Source organism: Papilio polytes, unplaced genomic scaffold (genome assembly GCF_000836215.1).
Source record: "Papilio polytes unplaced genomic scaffold, Ppol_1.0 DF821288.1, whole genome shotgun sequence".
NCBI lineage: Eukaryota > Metazoa > Arthropoda > Insecta > Lepidoptera > Papilionidae > Papilio > Papilio polytes.
This window is the reverse complement of record NW_013527916.1, coordinates 194,318-211,255: the sequence shown is the minus strand read 5'-3', so window position 1 is coordinate 211,255 and position 16,938 is coordinate 194,318. Positions and strand designations below refer to the sequence as shown.

General features: G+C 35.1%; 1 protein-coding gene across 2 annotated transcripts in view; it reads left to right on the top strand.

Annotated features, from left to right (window-relative positions):
* Positions 1-16,938, top strand: part of LOC106109516 (homeobox protein caupolican-like) — a 90,093-nt gene that overhangs the window by 47,311 nt on the left and 25,844 nt on the right. For both annotated transcript variants that reach the window (XM_013291044.1, XM_013291045.1), the window contains exon 2: positions 7,847-8,212. In XM_013291044.1, coding sequence (XP_013146498.1) covers positions 7,847-8,212 — 366 coding nt within the window. The remainder of the gene's footprint in view (positions 1-7,846; positions 8,213-16,938) is intronic.

Sequence of the window (16,938 nt, the reverse complement as noted above, 5' to 3'; positions counted from 1 at the left end):
TGTACTGTTTTTTTTGAGAATATTTTGTTTTTGGTGTATTTTGTTTTGTTTTTAGTGCATTTTGTTTTGTTTTTCGTGTATTTTGTTTTTACACATTTTTCTTCACTTCCTATACTTAATAAATATTTTAACGGGTTTAAAACAAACGCCTACATTTCTTTCTATCCTGTCTTTATTTTATGACAGACGACTATTCAATTGTAATAATTCTATTGTATCCCTTTACCATTATAATTGAATATGACCAAGAATTTATTTTAAAACAAATTATACTATTATACCTTTAATCGATTCTTCAACTACAAGTTGACGTTTAGCAACAAAAAAAAAAGTTGTTTTTACTTTTAAATTGAAGCTAATTTTGTAACGAGGATTAAAAGAAACATGACTATATGTATGCACGTCTATATAACGTCCAATAAATTACGGAACATTCATTCTTTTTTCATTTATAGCTCGCAGTTCGCTTTACGCCATGAATATGCAACGTGCGGAGTGCTTAAAGAATGCATGTAGAGGTATTTGTTTCGAAGAGTACCCGACGAGAACTAAAGCGAACTAAACTTTTTATGTCCCCTTTTTATTAATGATCTTTTTGTATTTATAGTTAGATACACAACACTAAATTAAGTCGATAAACGTGCCACTAAAGGCAGTTAATTTGCACTTAAATTCTATTAGTTAATAGACAATCAATGTTTTATACATCAGTAAGCTGTTCGTATCAGTGGTTAGTAAATAAAGGACGCATACTACTCTTAGGTTATTTTCTTAGCTGAAATGTATTCTTTCATAATTATTAAATCGGTCAAAGTCGGTCCAACATTTAGTGCAGCACTGTGCTATTTAACTGGATACTAAGGAAGCCCGAATCTGTGTTTAGTACTTTTTAGAAAGAACAACATTCACGTCTGTAACTCAGAGGGTAGACAGATAGTTGGTTGTGATAAAATCTATAAGATATTATTGAACGTTATCGGTTTCAGCTAAAAATAAATTCAAGTGCCAGTAAGTGGTTATAAAATATTGCTCTTGTTAGTCCTTGACAAACTTATTGACACTGATCAGTTCCACAATGTCAGATCTTCAGAGAACATTGACGTTAATTCTTCGACCACTCCAGACAATTGAACGTTCATACATACTTGTATTTTTTTTTATAATATAAGGTGGCAAACGAGCAAGCGTCCAGTACGAAGAATTCAAACGGTTATGTTCTAAGTTTTATTAATTTACATAATCCCTTAATTTAATTCTCAACATACTTATCTAATGATCCATCAAAAAAATTACAAATCCATGTCATTTAATTATAACATGGGAAGTCTTTCACGTATAGTCGTTAAGAGATAACTAAAGTATCCGTTAATTATGTACTTAGAGCTCACGTTTACGGTTTACGTTCATTAACGGTGGGCATAAGATATTTACGAATTGTGAATGGCACTAAACTCATTTAAAATGCCATCGAATGAATTATGTTAAGTGAATTAGACCGCATTGACTAAGGTGCAAGTGAAACGATTACGTTTTTTGTTTATAAAAGGCGTTTTTTACACTAGTCGCCATTAAAGCAAGTATCTTTATCTACTCTAGCTTTCGCCCACGACTCCGTCCGTGTGGAATTAAAAAAAAGTTAGTAGCATACATCTCCTTCCAGATTATTCTCTACAATGCCAAATTTCTTCAAAATCCGACTAGCATTTTAGGCTACAAACTTTAACAAACATCCATTTATTCATATGTCGGTTATCCGAGGCTAGTTATTTAAAAATCCAATAACCTGCTTACATTTTTATCATTTTAATTCTTTAGTTATCTTTGTAAACATAAATTTCAAGAAACAAGTGTACAAAATATATTGTTATCTCTGTTTCTTTTAAGGAAAATGTCATCATAGCTGGTTTTCTTGCTATTGTTTCGGTAATGTAAACTCATTGTGAATTGTGCGTTTCTATTCCTTTAATTTGCTTCCACTTCACATCTTAATATCTTTAATCTCGTATATCATTTGCAAGCTTACGCAAAACATCAATCTGCAGCTCCCCTTTCTTTGCTAAACACTTTTCATTTGACAGATTGGACTAAATTACTAAAGCTTTTTTTTATTTAATTTAAGGGTAATAGAGATTGTAGGAGTGTACGTTAGTTTTAAGTGTTTGCGTTGTCGTCCCGCAGAGGTCGCTCCAAGTAGTTTTTATTGGAAGTTTTGTTTGCTCAAGCAGTCAAGCGCTCGAAGCCTCTCCCCCTTTGTACACAGCGACAATAATATCGCTTATATTTGATTTGATCTACCCTCCGGATTGTAACTCTTCTTGTTAGTTATGTTCAAAGTGTGTTTTCGTCTAATTGTATATCTAGATAAGTTATTTTAATTTAATTAAGGAGTTTTCGTAGACTAAGAAATCAGATTATACAATGGTTACTAAAAACCTTGCATTTTGAATAGCAGTGTCAACCTTTTCTTTACTTTTTCCGTAGCTACCATATAATATCCAATAGATTGTACAGAAATACGGTATGTGATATAATCGCTTGTCGTACGTTTCAAATGTACAGGTATAAACGCTAATTGCTACGTAAATTACCGTCCCAACGAAACAATTTTCACTTATGTCCCCGCACCTGTAATTACCTGATATACAGGCACGTGATATGCCAAGACATCGGCCACCGCTGCTATTTAATCAATAAGTAACAATTTTTTAACATTACGTTTTTTGTGAACAACATAAAATTAGTTTTCGTTGACATAAAGTAAAATACGTAGGCGTGATGTGTATTGTACTGAATTTATGTCAACGGCACTCTGTTGCGGTTGGAATTACATTTCTGCACGAACACAGCGTCCGCGAAATATAGCGGAGATATGAACGTTTCTGTTTTAACTAACGATAAACATGTTCTTTTAATTCTTTTGCTTTAGTATTTGTTTCAAATAACGTTGTTTTTCATTTGTACAAATTTATAATCAATATCAAGTCATGGTGATTTCGTGTTTGTTTTGCCCATATTTGTAGTGAATGATTATGACATTGTAAGGATGTTAATCTGCAGAGATTCAAGTACATGTATTCGTTCATTCGGTCATGAGTTATTGGATCATTCACTAAAAGAGCACTTCATAATGTTTATTACATGAGTGTAAAAGCGCTGTGTAAGCATGCATCGATAGGTTCGATTTTCATTTTATATTATCAGAAAATATGAGAATAACATCGAAATGTTTGTTCCAATACTTGAACATGGTTGTAGCGAGTCGTAATGACAGAGAGTATGCGGCGACACGTTATCGCTCCGTGGTACTAATTACAGAAGCACACGCGAACACAGATAGTGTTGTTTGGCATCCGCGAACCAATGGCGGCACGCTCTTTGAAACTGTATACATAGAGGTGCAAACGTCCATACGCATCGCTGGGCAGGTGACTCCGATTTCAACTCGATTTTATAACATTTGTGAGGGCCCTTCATACGCTATATGTCGAGAATTCGACGGCGAAACAACGAAGAATTATATTTACTTACATACCCATAACATAATAATATCTATACTATTATAATAAAGCCTAAACACAACTTCTTTGTTGCCTAAGATGTCAGCAATTACAGTATATTTTTGAAAAATTCTTTTTAATAAAAAGCCCTACACTTGCGTCTCGCTTTAAGCTATATATTTTCACGCCATTAAACTTAGGTGGTAACTGTTTTGGATAAAAACCCCAATGTGGGAATGAGACCATAAGTTGCTGCCAACATCAAGGAAGCAAGGTTGTCATCATGTCATGTCATTTGGACATTTGTAATTGATAATTTGACAAATGTAAACAATAAAATATTTTTTTCATAATTTCCTGCGGATGAAGCCGCACGGGAACAGCTAGTATATATAATACGAGGAACAAATAAATATGTTGTCATTAATTAATATACAAAAACATAGTACTCATTACATCTTAACTAGAGATGTTATAATTGTCTCATTAGTCAACGTGTGGTCACAACAATGTTATTTCATCATGGCGTCCTTTGATCGAACAGAGATGTGTGTAAATACGAGTATACCTTTCATTCATCAGATTCTTCTCTCGATAGATAAAAAACATTAATTATAAATGAATTTTAAAGTATGCAGATACAATATTTGTAGTATAAAGGTGTGAACCGTTGCGGGCACAGTTACAAACCGCATTCACTTCGAATGACAATTTAATCTCAATCACGAAATCTGAATGGATACGCGGCTACTTGCCTGCCTTGAGGCACCATTCATGATATGATTCTACACGAATTGTCTATTTTAGTATTTCCATATATAAATAGAAATGTGCAAAATGTCGATGCGAATATCAAATGCAAATAACACGTTATCTCTATGTCGAGTGGTGTAATCTAATAGGATTATGACGTAGTCGAATTATAGGATTGCACTATCAGTATACCTACGCAAACGCTAAGATATTACGCTCACTGACGTTAATGTTTACGCAAACTTGCGCGTTAAGTGTGTGCGTTTCTGTTCAACGCACAAGGACGAGCTATTGAGTTAACTACGGTAAAAAGATGCGTAGTGTAGGAATTATGTGAGACATAATTAGACGACGAGTCTAGACATTTATAATGTAACCATTACTTTGTTAATCAGATAGTGGGTGATCACATTCGTAACTTTTTTTTATCAAATTTATAGAAAAATGTACACCTTAGCGAAGTCTAGAATAACACAACACATCGTTTACCTAATAAGGAATTTTGACGAACATTAAGGGGGTTGTGTCTTCACAATTGAGTAAAAAGGTTAATTGTTTACTGTAAGAAAAATATTGAAATACTAGCTTTTGCCCGCGACTTCGTCGACTGGAATTAAAAAGCAGAACAAAACAGACTATCACCTACATCTTTACCAAATTTCAACGTAATCCGTTTAGGCTAGTGACTCCAAAAAACATCCATCCAAACTTCCGCATTTATAATATTAGTATCATGTTTGACTTAGAGAAGTAAATGGCTGTTTTCAATTAAACGAAGTATCTTGAGACTCGAAAGACGTTTTGCCATAACTGAAATGAGTTGGTTGAGCGTTTGCCCCTTTGAAGACGTTTCGCTTTGTTTAAAGAAAACAAGTTGGTGCACTCAAACGGAGCATTAGTGGTTGAAGTGGGGTCGTGTGTGCACAGTATCTTATGCTATTATTTCTAAGTCAACCTTGGTCAAATATTTGATCAAATCTTTGACGTACCACGGACCTCTCGAAGTCCCTTTAATCTTTTACCGCCCAAACCGCGTCACAGTAAATTCAATAAACAAGGATTCCTATTTACTTTAAATATATTATAGACATAACTAGAAAGTTACATAGGTTAACTTCTTCGAAAATGTGTGTATCTTTTTTAAAAATTTATTTACTACCTTTCGTCCGCGACTGGAATTCCAAAAAACAAATGTAAGTAGTATATATGTTCCAGACCATCATCTAAATCTATGCCAAATTTCGTAGAGACCCGTATAGCAGTTTAAGCTAGAAACAAATTATTAGTAAGAGTCACAAAGTATTATTGAAGAAGCGCAACTGACTGGAGATTTTAGTTAATGCATTTAACGAAGATTTCTCAAAAAGCTTTCGAGAAGTCCCAAAAATATTCATTATTTTTTCCTCGTCGAATTTAAATGTTTTTACGTTAATGTATTTATTTTAATAGCAATCATAGTATCAAAAAGGGAATACGTTTCGACGCATAAATTGAATGACGCGCTGTCAAATTGATCTGTGAACGTGCACCATCGTTCATTCAATTGTATTGTGTCACTTCGCCGTTGATGTCAGATGTTGCAATAGCGATAGTATAATAATAGCTTTAATATTCTAGAATAAAACGTAACGGTGAAAGTTTTCATAAATCTTTCGCACAGATTCCCTTTGACATTCGAAGGTGCGAAGATTCCTTTATTGTTTCCATTTGATCTCACGTTCACCGTTTCATATTTAATTTATTTAATGATAGTCAAATATTCAAAGCGATATCAACACAACATTGAGGAAGTTGATGATATTTATCTAATTATTATTATAGCTTGAATTTGACAAGCGAAACAAGATGTCAAAAGGGCATTCACTTTGATCAAATGATTATGACTCTGTATAATAACCATTCTATGTTCATTCCCGTACGATGATGTGTTTACACACGCCAGGAAATGTGAAAATGACTTATCCTATTTAGGTTACGATAGAAATTGTTGTCAGTTTCTCTTTGTAGTATTGACACGTTGCGTTATAACGTTGAATGTTTATGTTCCTCGATATTCCCTCTAAAAGATTAATGGGAAAAATTATTACAAGAAATATTTTTAATAAATGAGACGGATAACAATTTCTAAAGATATGATATTTTAAATCTTAGAAGAAGAATCAAAAGAAGCACAATTTTCTATGTAACTAATTAAGGCTTACACATACCTTGGAGTAGTGGAATTCAAAAGTGAATATTTTTAAGAATCCTTAAATGCCTAATACTGTTGTCATAACCCATTTGAACCGAAGTTATTACATTCATAAATATATTACTTTATTTGTAGTGTAAATAATGATTGAAATTGATGAAAAGTTACAATTGCCCTCAAAATGTCACAATTGACGCGTGTCAGATTAACGCTTTTCGGTAAATGCGACATGCTTTTGTGTAGGATTAACGATTCTTCTTTGATTTGCCCGATCAATAGTAACATGCAACTGTAGCTTGCGTGAATGGTTACGATGCCATACAATGACAGCGGTGTGCGTGCCACCCAGCTAAACTTGCCCGTCTATCACCGATACACAGTTTAGATAACAGTTTTATGCAGATATGATTTTACCTATAAATCAAATTTTATCACTCTTTCCACTTCGATAGGGGTGAGTCGTTAGGACAAAAGTTTTGGATAATGTTAATATCGCATGCGATTCAATGTTCGCTGTTTTTAGAATTGCTTTGCCTTTGCATTTCAATTTTAATATTTCGGTTATTTATGGTATGTTAATAATTTATAGGTTATAAGCATGTCTGTCAAAAAACTTTTTAGTATCGAATTTTGCTTCCTAACTACACAATGTGTGATTTAGTGTGTATGGCTAAGTTTGAAAATTTCTACTTAATTATAAACCATGTTATTATCATTCGTTGCAACAACGCCACGGAAAATGTATTATACATCTTATCTGTAGAAAAACATTTCGTTATAAAGGTGAAAGTAGTCCTCAACAAGCCGGCTTAATGTAATTTAGTTTTTCAATTTCACATCAGATAATTTATCGTTTTAAGTAGTATTTCTGATGCGAATCTAAAGTGTAAAAAATATCATATCACATTTCGCACGCCATCGCTTGCACAAATGTTTCAGGTTCACTGCAACTAGAAGCGGGATACGCTACTATTGCGTGATACAACGAACTTTTGTTTTGTTTTTGCAAAAATAACGGGACCTTTCACCGGTTTATATCTTTTTGTCCTCAATTAAAAGTTAACCGTCCAGGAGGTTTGTTATTAAATTTACAACTGTGGTTCAAATGTTGATCCATCTAATCTTTTGCCACGATTTTATATGATTTCTTTAGAATTAGTCCGTATACGTAATTTATTTTTATGACAATAAATACATATTCATTCATTCATTCTAGAGTGCTACTGTATGATAAACTAATTTAATACCTACTGGATGCGTATGTCTGTCATAGAGATATTTTTATCGCAGTAGCGGTCCACTGTCGATTCTTTGGAATTTAATTATAATGAGTTTAATAAAGGGGATTAATGTCAGCTTTATTTCCTACACAGTCATAAGCTTAATAAAATATTCTTGTTATCAGCTGTTGGTCGGCGGAGGCAGCGGCAACGGCGGCGCGGCCACGTCGCCGGACGGGGGCTCCAGCTCAGCGCCCCCGCTGTCTCCGGGCGGGTCGGGCGTCGCGGGCGGCGCACTCTCGCCTGGCGCCGGCAGCCACGCCAGCACGCCGGCCGCCTCCTGCTGCGACACGCCGAGACCCATCATCACCGACCCGGTCTCGGGCCAGACCGTCTGCTCCTGCCAGTACGACGGCGCCCGCCTCGCCCTCAGCTCCTACCCGCGACTCTCCAGCGCAGCAGTCGGCGTCTACGGAACGCCCTACCCATCGACGGACCAGAACCCATATCCGAGCATCGGAGTTGATAGCTCTGCCTTCTATTCTCCGCTGGTATGTATTTTACATCGATTATAGATTTTACTAAATTTATATTAAAAGTTTCATAACTGTACCAATTTACACAAGCAACTGGGAACAATACTGATGAGTTGCTGGAAAGTTATTGCTCACAAGGACCGAGCATTGTTTTGTGTCTCGAAGCAAGAGAAGTTTGCCTTTGACGCGGACTATCAGTTTCTGTTTCCACCTAAAGCAGAACAAACACGAGACTGCAAATTGGAACCAATAGGTCGTTTGCCGTTTGTCCGTAAACGAAGCAAAGGTTTATCGCTCTCAACTGCGATACAACGTGTTTCGCTTTTCTGGCGTAGCGTGTGAGCCAGCGGCGAACCGGTCCGTGTGCGATGGGCCAGAAAACCTCCGACGCCTCGCACACCAGTGTTGCCGCCCTGTCACGAAACATTAATATTTAAACTCGAAAAATGATTCCTAAAGGAGACCGCTATAATTACTGCAATTACATTTTATCTCTGTTTAGTCCTGAAGGATGTCGTTATACGAATTGACGCGTTTTGTCTTTACATTACTTTTTTACTGATGCATTTATCGAAATTTATTTAACGTCATACGTCGAGTGTATATGTTGCGGTTTCGTAAAGATCGGTCCCACAAAACGCGTTGGTTTAGCACCTTGTTTTGCACAAAGGCGGACAAATGAGCGGTCTTGGTGCGCGGCCTTCTTAATCCTTATAAGGGATCGCAGAGGCAAAGTCTATCTTTAAAATATCTACCGACCATAACAATGCGAGACTGAAAAAGAACGAAATAATGGCAATTCATTCAAAATGCAATTCGGTTTCAATCGTAAGGTTTAAATGCGTAACGCGAGGCACATGTGAAATCCTTTAAGCCCAGAAAATCCTATCGAACGGAAGATGATCCGTTTCTTTCAAGTGTTAAGAGGAAGCTCGTCGACTTAATCTGTGGCTTTAGAAATGTTCTGACAGAAATGTCTCACGTATGCTTATTGGATTACGACATATTTTTATTTGACGTTTATTCGATGTTGATAAAGTGATTTTAAGCGGACGTAAAGTGTTTCAAAATGTTTTCTAATGTTTATTGAGTGAAAAACTCCATTTCGTTCACTTATGATTATTGTCATTCGTGTAAAAGTGCATAGTGGATAATAATGGATGCATCCAAATCGGCGTCGACGAGATCTTTATCTGTCTTTGTATTTAACGAGGTCTGCAGTAGGTAAGCACGCTCTGTGACCCTGTGCATGTTTAATAACAGGTGTTTAAATGTATGTATACTGTCATTGTGTGCCGTGTGCTCATACCTAACTCACGACAAGCCTGGCCGGTTCCGTGCAAGCGACAATTTAGCGAACAATGACGGAGCTCTACCACAAATACACTCGCTGTCTCTGGATTCGTAAGTCTTCACCGTCTGATAGTCGAAATACAACTCTGAACTGTTACGATACGGTTTATTTTAGATTGCTGTGTAGCACTTCCATTGCGGGTAAAAATATTCAACTGCCATTTTAGTAAAGCAGCGACTCCGGTGGCGCCGTCTGTTCGAACTAAGCGACAATACACACAGAGCCATCTTTCTATTGTGCGCTTTTGATAATCAATAAAAAAGTATCGTTTTTGTGGCAACGTTTGCCGTTGTCGACACGCTGTGTTATGATTCAGTAGCTGTGAAATCACCGTCGACGTTTAAATTACCTTTTGATGTTAATAATTTTCTTTACACATTTAAACGACTGACACACGGACGATGATTTATATCTGAATGTTTGTGTACAACGTTTCGAGCTTACGCTTTGGCAGTTAATGAGGTCTTCGATGGCATTACTCGAAATATTTTTATGACAAAAAATAATCCTCGTAAATCAATGAAAGGACAGCTGACTGGTCACATTATAAGAAACAAGATTGACAAAAATATGATGTTGGTTTTCTTCTTTGATTTTTATTAATTTATTAGTAAACATTTTCACTTTTGTTTTTGTATAAAGTCCACTAATTGATAATTTGGAGTACAAAAAATCGCTATACAAATTTAATAGAATTAATTAAATCTTTTATAAACGCTACTTACGTTTATAAAAGAATTTAAAAAATACAGGTTGGACATACTATGAAACTATTGCTAACTAATAAGTAAATTGAAATGTCGCGTAGCAAAAGAAATAATAAATTAAGCGAATTTTTCACAATAACTTCAAAGCAAAAGTTAAAAGTGAACCTTATTGAAATTATCATAAAATTATCAAAAAATACATAAAATGTTTATCAACAACACAGTTTAGTCATTTAATGGTAACATTATTTTGAGATAGACATCAATTAGTCAGTACATTATAATTGTATCACTGATTTTAGATTTTATGTAAAATGCATGTAAAAACATGAATTGTACATTCATTTTTATCGTGGAAACATGTTTTCAATTAGTGTTTATATTTGGATAAGAGAATTCTGCGTTAATATCAGATATATTTAGTATTGTGGTGAATACGTGTAAGGGAGGTATAAAATCTTTCGTCAGTATAGCGGTCACATGCTCGTTGCATCCAAACATATCTCACTTGTTTATTGCGAACGGAAGTCTGTTGTGAACTCTTCGTTATAATAACGAATTGATGGACTTACGACGGCAACATCCGAAATTAATTCCTACAAATGTTCAAGGGAGAGATTTAGTAAGTGCTTTTGATTGTTTGTTCGTCTCTTTGTCGTCTAATCTATTTATTTAATGACCAATTAAAACTATGTTCAATGATTTTATACTGCTAGATTCCAAATTTATAAATTAACGAGCTGTTGCCCGCGTCTTCGTACGCGTGGTATTAGAAAACAAACAAACTATAAAAATTACAAAAAGCTACGTATCCCTCGGGAACCGGACATTTCTCGGGGATGAAGCTTATCCCATGTCTACTCCAAACTTTGTTTTATATCTGTGCCAAATTTCAATAAGATATGTTGAACCGTTGCAGAATGATCGAGTAAACATTAAAAAACCAAATTAATGAATCCCACGGCAACCGTAACTATTCCAGGGATAAAAACTAGCCTATGTGTTCTTCCAGACTATGCTCTAAACCTGTGGCAAATTTCATGGAGATCCGTTCAGCCGTTTAGGCTACACACGCTAACAAACATCCATCCATCCATCTATCCATCCATCCATCCATCTAAACTTTCGCATTTATAATATTAGTAAGAAGTAAGATTTAGACATGTTCAAAATATAATATTAATTTATACAAAAAATACACTTCGTGTGCGTTATAGAATTGGTCGTTAATATATGTAATAAATTAAGTCTTTATCTAATGAACAAAAAATAACAAATAAAACTAAAAGACGTAAAACCGGTAGACTGACGAGAGGAGTTTGAATCAAAAACGATTTTAGAAAACCTTATACTCTCAAGATAAAAAGCATCATTAAGAAACAAATTCATTGATGTCTCCTTTAAAGTATTAAGGCGTAAGAAAGTCCTATACCAGTTCCATTATCGCGACTAAATTAAAAGTTCCGATAAGAAATCGTTGAGCGGGGTTAGAGGCACAAGAGACGCTCCAGGTCGACTATAAAAACGTTACAAAACGCCAATTTAAATACATCACTAATCTTAAGTCAAAGAGAATAAGTTTAGAAAAAGGAGAGCAGAAATTCAATTAGAGAAGGGCGACGGCGTGCCGTACAGCGGCCGACTCGCGGGGAGGGCTTCGAGAAAAATAAAAGTCGAGCGAACTCAGGCGAATTGAGAATAGCCATTAAGGTGTTAATGAGGGTCTTATTAAGCCGTCTACTCCCCATGGGTGGTCCATCTTAAATGTTCGTTTTGTACATTAATCAGCGCAGTTTGAACTCAGATCTAATTATCAATTTTATATCCAGCGCGCAACAATAGCGGTTGTCTTGATTAATCAGGTATAATCTTACACCGGACCATATTAATTTATAGTGAAATATATTTCCCGTCTCTTTACAAAGTATAGTAAACGTTAATTAAAACATTCCAGTTTATGCATTACTAGCTGTTCCCATTCGACTTCATCCGCATATAACTATAAAAAATTGCATTTTATTGTTTACATTTGTCAAATTATCAATTGCAAATGTCAAAATGACATGACATCATGGTAAGTGTAGGGTTTTTTATTAAAAAAATGAGTTATTCAAACATTCTGTAATGCTGACATCTTAGGCAACAAAGAAGTGTATGTTTACGATTTATTATATTAGTATAGATATACAAAAAAATTATATATATTAGTCTCAATTTTTACGTAATATTAAAAATCTATAGGTAATTTATTAATATTGGCAAATTAATAGTGTTGTGAATTAAACATTAGTTAACTTTGAAACAAAGTGCGTTTAAAAAACGTCTAGTTATTAGTGCGTCACTTTAATTTACTTATTCAAGTATGTATATTTAATTTGTATTTATAAAAGAAATAATATCTAAGTTCTGTCCCAATTAATAACTAGTTAAACTATAAAGTGTAAAACGATAAATACCTTTACTAAATAGCTTACATTCGCAATTATCGTGTTACACTTTTTATAAGGAATTCTATGCAATTGTGAAATTCTAAACGTTTACTTCTATTAACGGTACTGTTATGAGCCTCGGATTAAAATTGTTTTTAAAAAAAGAATACAAGATTAAATTCGACAACCGTCTGGATTGTTTGGGTGTTGGGATGAGACTGACTGGTCGGGTAGCGGAAAGCGGTATATATGGAATATGAATATGCTAGGTAAGCAAGGAAAGGGTTTGTGTCTGTACTATAGGATGCAATTAAAGGATATAACAGTACGTTAATTACCAGTTTTTTAGCATTCCGCTCTTTTTATTTGCATTTTTGTTACGAAATATCAATAAAAAGTTTTATGTCTTATACGAAAGATGGCGTTAAATACAAAAATAAAAAATATTTAGCTAGAGTTATCGACAATTATAAATACTTAAATATACTGCTAAAAATTAGTAGCTTTTTTCAATGTCCGTCCTGATTAAGATAAATCTAATATTTAATAAAAATAATTCGTGCAGCTATATTTCTGTTCCAACACATTTTTCTTAATGCATCGTAAATTAAAAGGGTCGTGATCGTATTTACTCCTGCACTCTGAGCCGTCTAATGCCCCACCACCATCACTCTTTCGCCAATTAATTAACCAGTTGCGACCTTGCTCTAAGTAACGACCAGGTTTATTTTATTTCCTTTCTAATTAGTTGGAACGGGAGAAAAGAGGGAGCAATTTTAAATAAGTTGAATGTAGTAAAATGCTTCTTAACTTAATGATCTTAAGGACCATAGTCGAACTCCACTTTGTTACGGTCTGTTACCTAATTCCTGTTATCTATTTAAACCGATGTGACACGTTCGGAGAGTTTAAGAGGTTTATTTGAATAAGGGATTGAATGTGTTCAGCTTAAGTTTAGAACGATTATAATATTCACGTACGTTAATATTTTCACTATTTAGAAAAATAAATAAAAACGACTCAGTATAAAATAAGACGTAAATGTTTTGTTTACGTTTATAGAAACTTACAAATACTACGATTAGTTAAACGACGCTTGAAAATAATTAGTTGCAAATCATTGATAGTACAATATAAAAGAAAACATTTTAAGAAAATGATTTGAGTCCCAAACTAACTTTGTCTACGTTTACTTATGTGATCTGTCATCTGGGTTATTAAGGGATTAAACATAATTTATCAACCCAAAATATTAATGGATGTTGGTTCAACACGGGCTAATAATTAACTTGTAAAACTCAATATTGATAATGTTTTGATGCTAAACCGCTTTCACTGTCGACACGCGTTCATTAAACCGACGCAATAACAAGTTTCTGTATTATTGTTGCGATAAATTCACGAGCAACATATGTCATTTTGTGTTATTACCGGGGCCAGCCTCTAAGTCGACCTAAAGCAAACATTACATAGAATATCAGCCGCCATCATGATGCAACGGCATAGCGTGGGTGGGCTTATCGCTAGGTACATCGGCGATTTGACATAAATGTGTTATATTTAGATTATGTGACAACCGATAAATGTTGTAAGGCACCGCCTCGTCGTGATTGACACCGTGCGTGTTTGTACAGCGATATCCCCACACTTCTGTAACGTTATCTACCGGCCATATTCACAAGTGAAGATAGCATTGCACTCGCTCCGCTCCGCTCCGTTACGTACTAGCGGCACGGCGCGGCATAGGACAATAATAAAACTGTTTGCGGCGCAACGCCTCATGTCAGTTTTGTATTATAATCGTTAGTAAACAATGAGCGTCAGCCGGCTACCCTCGTCTCACCTCCGATGCGTTAATTACTCCGCAAATATACTCATCTTGGCGGCGACCGTTCCCGTCGACTTTAATGACTGGGCAAACAGCGCGGCCGTGGTCAACCGCGTCCAGCGCATCGGCCGCTAATAAATCTTCGGCTTTTCCCCCGATTTCCCGGCGCCCCGCGGTGGCTAGCGCCCTCGCTCCGCGCCTCTTATAAATTACCAACACGGTTTCGCTATAAATCAAACAATGGTCAGGATAAATGCATTTACTATTGTTTGAACACGATTCGTAACGGCAATGGAGTGACCGCAGCGAATGATGAAGTCGTTCTAAGTGATATAACTGCGGATTGTTACACAAATAAATTAACAAATGTTAACATCTGCTTTATACATTGGAAACATTGTCTTGAAGAAGAGAGTAACAAAGAGGTTTTTTTAGACATAGTATACAACGTTAATTAGAAGAAAGAACACGTATTAATAAAAACATTAAGATTGTTTAGCAATTTTTTAATATAAAAAAATATTGCTTCAACTGATCAGATACCGATAATGCTTGTGTATGAGTCTATTATAGATTATCTTGTCTGTCGCCATCTCCACAGCTGCGACAGCAATCTCTGGAGGAAATCTTTGATCCTACTTCGGAACTAGGTGTATTGATGCTGACCTACGTCGAAACATTAAAGATTTATCTACAAAAGACGCTTAAGTAGAGGAAATAGCCTAATGCGAAGCTAATTGAAAACATTACGTCGGACGAGGGGACCGACATGTTTAAAATAAACAATTATATCAGACGTCGCATTCACTAAGCGATCTTTGAACATTAACAAGGCAAAGGTGCTTATTCTGACCGTTATCTAAACCGGAAGTTGAAAAAAACATCGTGATCCAGTCTTAATTTTTGTTGGACGGGCTCATGAGGCGTCCCGCACTATTAGAATAAAAAATAAGGTGTCGATTTAACTTGAGATAGTTTTATTGTATACCTTATTATTATGTCCTAATTTTACTGATCTTACTTCTTACTAATTCTTACTATTCTGACTAATATTATAAATGTCAAAGTTTAGATGGATGGACGGATGAATTTTTGTTAGAGTTTGTAGCTTAAACGGTTGAACGGATTTCGACGAAATTCGGCATAGATTTAGAGGATAGTCTGAAAGAACACATAGGCTACTTAGGTTTGTTTTTTTTAATTCCACGCGGACGGAGTCGCGGGTGGAAGCTAGTTTGTAATAATTTTGATGTGTTGAGTATTCAAGTTACTATTAATTAATAGATAATTTAAAATTTTAAAGACGTGTTTTCCATATAATTACTAAGATAAGAGTTTTTATAAAAATTATACTTTATAAAATTTTATTAGCTTATTATAAAATGACAGAATTTAAATAAGCAGAACCCTTAATACATTTATTATCGTACCAAAGAACCCAAAGTTAAATTTAAATAACATGTTAAATTAGAGTACATACATAAATATTTCTTAATTAGATGCGTTGAGGAGAATTTTGTGCGTTAATTACTAAAAACAATTTTCTAGTACAATTTCATATTACCTTGTAATTAATTATGATCGTTATGTCTTAAGCATTTATTTGCAATCTTGTTAAAAAAAATCAGTGTCGTTTCATAAGATTTAAATTATAATGTAGAGATAAGCTCTATTAAGTGATTACGCGTATTTTTTTGCAAATCCCACTGTAGGTATAAATCGTGAATGAAAATTTATCTTTCATTGAGACTTATAAAAGATCCAAATGATTAAACTATAGGTAAATAGATTAAACGCTATAAAATAGGATTCTCTCTGTCCCCTAAATAGAATAATTTCTGAGATATCTGCACAAAAAACGTACACAATTGGCTGAAATGGCAAAATTTAACGCCGTTTATAATATTATGACACAACTGCTGGCGACGCTCGGTAGTAAAGGACCACCGGGATATCGCGGTCCCTAATTCAGCAGAATAAATGATACGTCAGTAACACAATAGCACCGATGAAGACGTCTGTTGTCCGATGCACTTTACATTGTACATTCGCTGGAAAATATAGAAGTGTAGCTTTATAGTGAATTTAGAGTGAGTTTTTTGCGACTTATTGTAGCAATTCGGACAGATGTCACGGGCAGGGAATCCGCAGCAACAAAAGCGCCCAGGGGGCGCATTGTCCTCTCCGCCCCGACCTCCCCTGCCGCCATTAACACTGACACCTCTAACACTCGCTTCTGTATCAAAACACGTATAATTTATTCACTATATTTATAGCTATAGCGTAATAGTTATTGCTCTAAATGGTTTTTAATGTCCTTATTTTATATGTAATTTATACGACGTCTTTTTCAGCTGCACTGTCCCCCAATGACGGTTATTAGCGCGGCGTCAGGTAAATGCGATAAGCATCCGGAAAGTTGC